The sequence below is a fragment of the Apaloderma vittatum genome, unplaced genomic scaffold (assembly GCF_000703405.1).
Source record: "Apaloderma vittatum isolate BGI_N311 unplaced genomic scaffold, ASM70340v1 scaffold19508, whole genome shotgun sequence".
In the NCBI taxonomy this organism is placed as follows: Eukaryota; Metazoa; Chordata; class Aves; order Trogoniformes; family Trogonidae; genus Apaloderma; species Apaloderma vittatum.
Window position 1 is genome coordinate 32,288 of NW_009730457.1, and position 5,000 is coordinate 37,287.

Genomic DNA, 5,000 nt, shown 5'->3' on the forward strand with positions numbered 1-5,000 from the left:
CACTGTAAATGTGAGCTTTCACACCTACATTTATTTTTAAAAGAAGGATCCTACAGAGAGGAGTTTCTTCATTAAATGTTTAATTACACTTCTTTCAATAAACCAGAGAGACTTGTCTTACTGAACAGTTCCGTTTTCAGATCTGCCACTTAAAATGACATGTGACTTTGGATTAATTACTTAAAGGCTGTGACTTGTTTCCGCTGTCTGTAACAAAGAAATAATTCCTCCATAGCTTGAACTGGCTCCGAGTGTGATGAATGTATGTGATTTTGTGATTCTCCTCAAAAGCACTGAAAACTGATGTCAAGTTTTACATGTATTTTTCATTACCAATGCCTGAATTTCAAAATGAAAAGGACTTAGAATAAAAATAGTGTGTCTCCTTTGGTTATATTTGTTTTTAATCAAAGTCAGATTCGTCAACAATCCTTGAAAATATGCGTGCAGTTTTTCAAGGCTTCTAAAAAATGCAAAAGCTTACTGAAGGTGCAGGCTGTTTATGCTGCCTTCCATTTGTGCCATTAGGAATATGATTTTTGTAGGTAAATAAAAAAATAAAAAATATATGATTCATCTTACCAGTTAGTTCATAGGAACAATATATGAGTGTTTACCTGTTAAGCTTCTTTACAGGTAAAGCTGTATTTTTCGTGTATGACAGAAGTGTGATGTTAAATACACAAGGTCAGCCTCCATCAGTTCTCTATTAAATTGATCTGGGGCAAAACCAGATTTGATAGTCTTCACATAAGTTCTGTCCTCATTACTGCTGCCATATTCATCTGTCTGATATCCACTATCAATGTTTTTATTTTACATCATAGCTCTTCTTCTGTTAGTACATTTGCATGTGCTAATAAAGCAGTTCACATTTAGAATTTGCCTGAAATGTTATTTATATATGTTAAACATTTGTTTGTTTACATATCTATAGTTTTAGTTAGTGAGACTTGTAAATTAATCCAAAGAATCAGGGTGGGGATCGGGCTCTTCTCCTGGGCAACGAGTGACAGGACAAGAGGGCACGGCCTGAAACTGCGTCGGGGGAGGTTTAGGTTGGATCTCAGGAAGCTCTTCCTCACGGAGAGGGTGCTCAGGCACTGGGATGCACTGCCCAGGGAAGTGGTGGAGTCACTGTCCCTGGAGGTGTTTAAGGAGAGGCTGGATGTGGCACTTAGTGCCCTGGTCTGGCTGTTGCGATGCTGTTGAGTCACAGGCTGGACGTGATGATCTCAGAGGTCTTTTCCAGCCTCAACAATTCTGTGATTCTGTGAAATGAGGGAGAGCATGCATCAGGAAGATGAGAAACTCGCAAAACATGAAGCCTCCACTAGGATCCACCATGGAGTTGACAGATTTACATGTTCTTCAGAGGCCATCCAACCCACAGTGTTATGTAGGGTGCTGTACCCCATCATCTTTATGACAAGAGTTGAGACCTCAGTTTCTCTGAGGACACCTTGTAATGGGTTGCTGTCATAAATCACATTTCACTTTGTGTCCTTGATTTTTCATGAGAATTCTGATGGAGAATTTGTTCAGAGTTTATGGCCCACTCAAACGAACCAAATAATTTCCCTGATCATGTCTTTTCACTGGGTCCCCCTACTGTCCTCTACATGAACTGACTTCAGATATATTGAGAGATTTCTATGAAAAGGAGTCAGTTTGCTATGTTTTTGTAAAATGAGATCAGAAATCTTGAAAAATGCAGACATTAAACCAGAGAAATATACTTAATGCACATAATTGGCCATAAAATAGCAGGTTTCTGATAGTCTTCCGACCCAAATAGCACAGTAACACTATGCCAGTAGGAAATGAAGTGCAGTCTGGTATATCGCTAAAGGCTGTGAAATGTACCAATTTATATTACCTAATTACAATTAGAGAAATCTCTTTGCTTAATACATTTTGGTAATTTAAAATTCAAGCCGTTTTCAAAATGCCTTCTACTTTGTCTATGGGAAAGAAGATATATATCAGGTATGATACACACATATGGATCCTCACATAAAATTCTGTAAAAGGTAATACTATCTACGTAAATATTTTTACTAATGATCTTGACTGCCAGTTTTTTTCATGCTTTTGTCCATCATCCTGAAAAATAGATGTATTAGGTTCTCTACATCAGCTTATATGGTGGAAAATGACTGTTGAAAAATATGGGAAAAACAAATTTGGAGAGAAAAGCTCTGAGAGAGTAACACAAAGCAGGAGTGTCTCCACGTACAAGCACAAGGACACAGTCAGGGAATTTCAGAGCAGATATTCAGATATTACAGAAATTAACAGAATTCCTCCTGGCAAAAGTGTAAACATGTTAGGAAAATTCTTGCAAAGTTTAAAGATTAAAGGTAATGGTTTAATTGGGAAGGTGCCCATCTTCTCTCTGTCTTGTCACTTCTCTGTGACGTCGTAGTTGTATAGCATCACTGAGGAAGAATTGCTACAAGAAAGCAAGTTTACTCAGGTAAACAGAGGAAATTGTTGCTGACTTCTGCCTCTAGTCAGTGAATGTTACACTTTGCTCATGCATCCCAAAGTTGTGAAATTAACTTTACCGTGCCCTTATGACCAGGTAGACTTAGAATAAAACATTATAGCATGGAGATTTGGTGTTTCCAATGCTACAAAACTTTTAGGTGTCACAAGGTGTAAAAACCAACATTAATCATCTGAAAGTTAGGTATCTGCTTAAAGTGAGTCTACACTGAAGGATTAGCCCCATGCTAAAACTAGATCAGGTAAACTTTTCTTGGGATTTCCTTATTTTCTTGCCTATAGAAGGAGTCCAGTGATAGCTGAGATGAAATTCCTCCCTCTAAGTGTCTGATTCTTAGTGGAAGTCTGGTTTGTCTTTGCCACTTGCATTTTAGAGTAAGACCTGAAGAATATTTTTTCTTAAAATTCATCTGTTGTTTGCAAAAGATTATCAGACTTTTTAGTAATGGCTGGTACATTTAGTTTCAGACTCTTAATTAGTCAATATTCTAAGACTGTAATTTATTCTGTGATGAATTGTGTGGACACTGGTGTTCTCTGTAATACTAGATGAAGTAATTTCTTTTAAAAGTAAACTTCACAGAGTTGTATTTCTTTCTTCCTCTAAGTCTTTTGGGCTAGATTCAAGTAATAGAAATAATAGAAAAGCTTTTCCTCTTAAGATATGTTTTTGATTTATTAATAATATTAATTCTGCTGATTTACAGAGGATTGGAATGTCTTACAAACATCTCAGAAAGCAGTATTTATATACTAACTTGCTATTGTATACAGAAAAAACATTTGAATTTTGCTAGACAAGTGAGTGGCTGCTTTTTCGTGGGTGGAAAACTTGGCCTGCTGACAGCTGTGCAACTCTGCACTGGTTAGCTGGAGCAGGGCTTTCACACAGTGGGTCTGCTGCAGCGGCTTGGCACAGACCTCAGGCTCTTCTAGGGTTTTTTGCTCTCTTATATATACAGTGACACATACTTGCTGTGTCTTCCCCACTCATATGTATATTCCTGAGAGCATATATGGAGGTGCATATATAGGAACTTCATCTCAGTGTCACAAACAGAGGAGAAAGCCGTGTCCAAAGCCACACCCCCACAAAAATGCATTCGTGTAGTTTAGACGACAAACCAATAATCTCATGACAAGGTTTCCCAACTTTCAGGTTTCAGTTAGAAATGACTGAGAACACCTTTCTCTCTGCAGAGACCGGGTGACTGATGTGGCGACCCTACTGTACTCTGATGCTCTGTGGCATTTTTATTTCTATATAAATCAGAGTTCCTTAAACAACTAGCCAAGCAAGGAGGTTTTCTTAGACTGAAGTTATGTGTTACACAAATATTTTTCTAGGCTAAGTGTCTTTATTGTATAAAACATTTATTGCTTTAAGATACTTATTTTGCTCTCTGTTTTAATCATATATTTTGAAACAGTCTTAATAGATTTTTCTATTTGTAACATTATGACACTTGATAAGATGATTGATTATGAAGTGTTGAGAGCCCTGCCATGTGATCATTTATTTTTAAATACACATTTATACTAGCCAATGCTTAAATTTCTTGCAGGAATACGTAAGAGATGCGAAACATGAAGCTTGAGTCTGATCGAATCTGATGCCTCTGGAAATAGAGTGCCACAGTCCTGTGGTCTTAAAATAACAGATTCTGACTGAAACTGGAACTTTGCAGTGATAAATATTATGTAAAAAATTATGGTCCATCTTTCGTAGAAAATAATAAAAGATGTACAGCTGTGGTGCAGGCGAACTAAAACGTGTTTGATGATGATATCTTTCTTTCCCTGTGCAGGTGCCTGTGTCAGTGGCCATGATGACTCCCCAGGTGATCACCCCTCAGCAAATGCAGCAGATTCTCCAGCAGCAAGTGTTGTCTCCGCAGCAGCTTCAAGCACTTCTCCAGCAGCAGCAAGCAGTTATGTTGCAGCAGGTAATGTGGGTTACCTGCTTTGGACTCTTAGCACAGGGCATTCACACAAGTGTCAGCCAGATTTTGTGGGTCTTGTTTTGTAATACTGCATCACTCACTACACCCAAAAAAATGAAAATAACTGTGAAACTTCTCAGTCTTTAAATTTTTTGTTTTCATTGCAGAAGTGTAAAATTATGATTTTGAAACATTCAATATTATATTAAAAACAGCAGCAGCAGCAACAGTGGCAGATGCTTTACAAATACTGAACAAATTGATATTTAAATTTTCAGGTGCTTAGGCACATTTTAATTGTAGACTTGCCAAAGGAAGAGCAAATAGAGTTGTAGATAATTGTTGCTTTAAAATTCATAACACTGTAGTGCTCCCTTTAGTCACATAAATGGTATGCGGTTATGAAATTTGAACTTAACAGCTTGTTTCATCATGGGAAAAAGTTTGTGGTTTTTATTTTGTTTGTTTTTACATCCAAAAAATTTGTCCCAGATAAGGCTAAAAAGAAGAAGGACGTTGCTGTTCCCTTAGCACAAAATCTGGCAG

The 5,000-nt window shown here is 37.3% G+C and overlaps 1 protein-coding gene across 1 annotated transcript in view; it reads left to right on the top strand.

Moving 5' to 3' along the window:
* The first annotated feature begins 4,316 nt into the window (after positions 1-4,316).
* FOXP2 (forkhead box P2) overlaps positions 4,317-5,000 on the top strand; it is a 64,822-nt gene continuing 64,138 nt past the window's right edge. The window contains 1 exon segment of the mRNA XM_009874825.1: positions 4,317-4,457. Coding sequence (XP_009873127.1) covers positions 4,338-4,457 — 120 coding nt within the window. The 5' untranslated portion in view covers positions 4,317-4,337.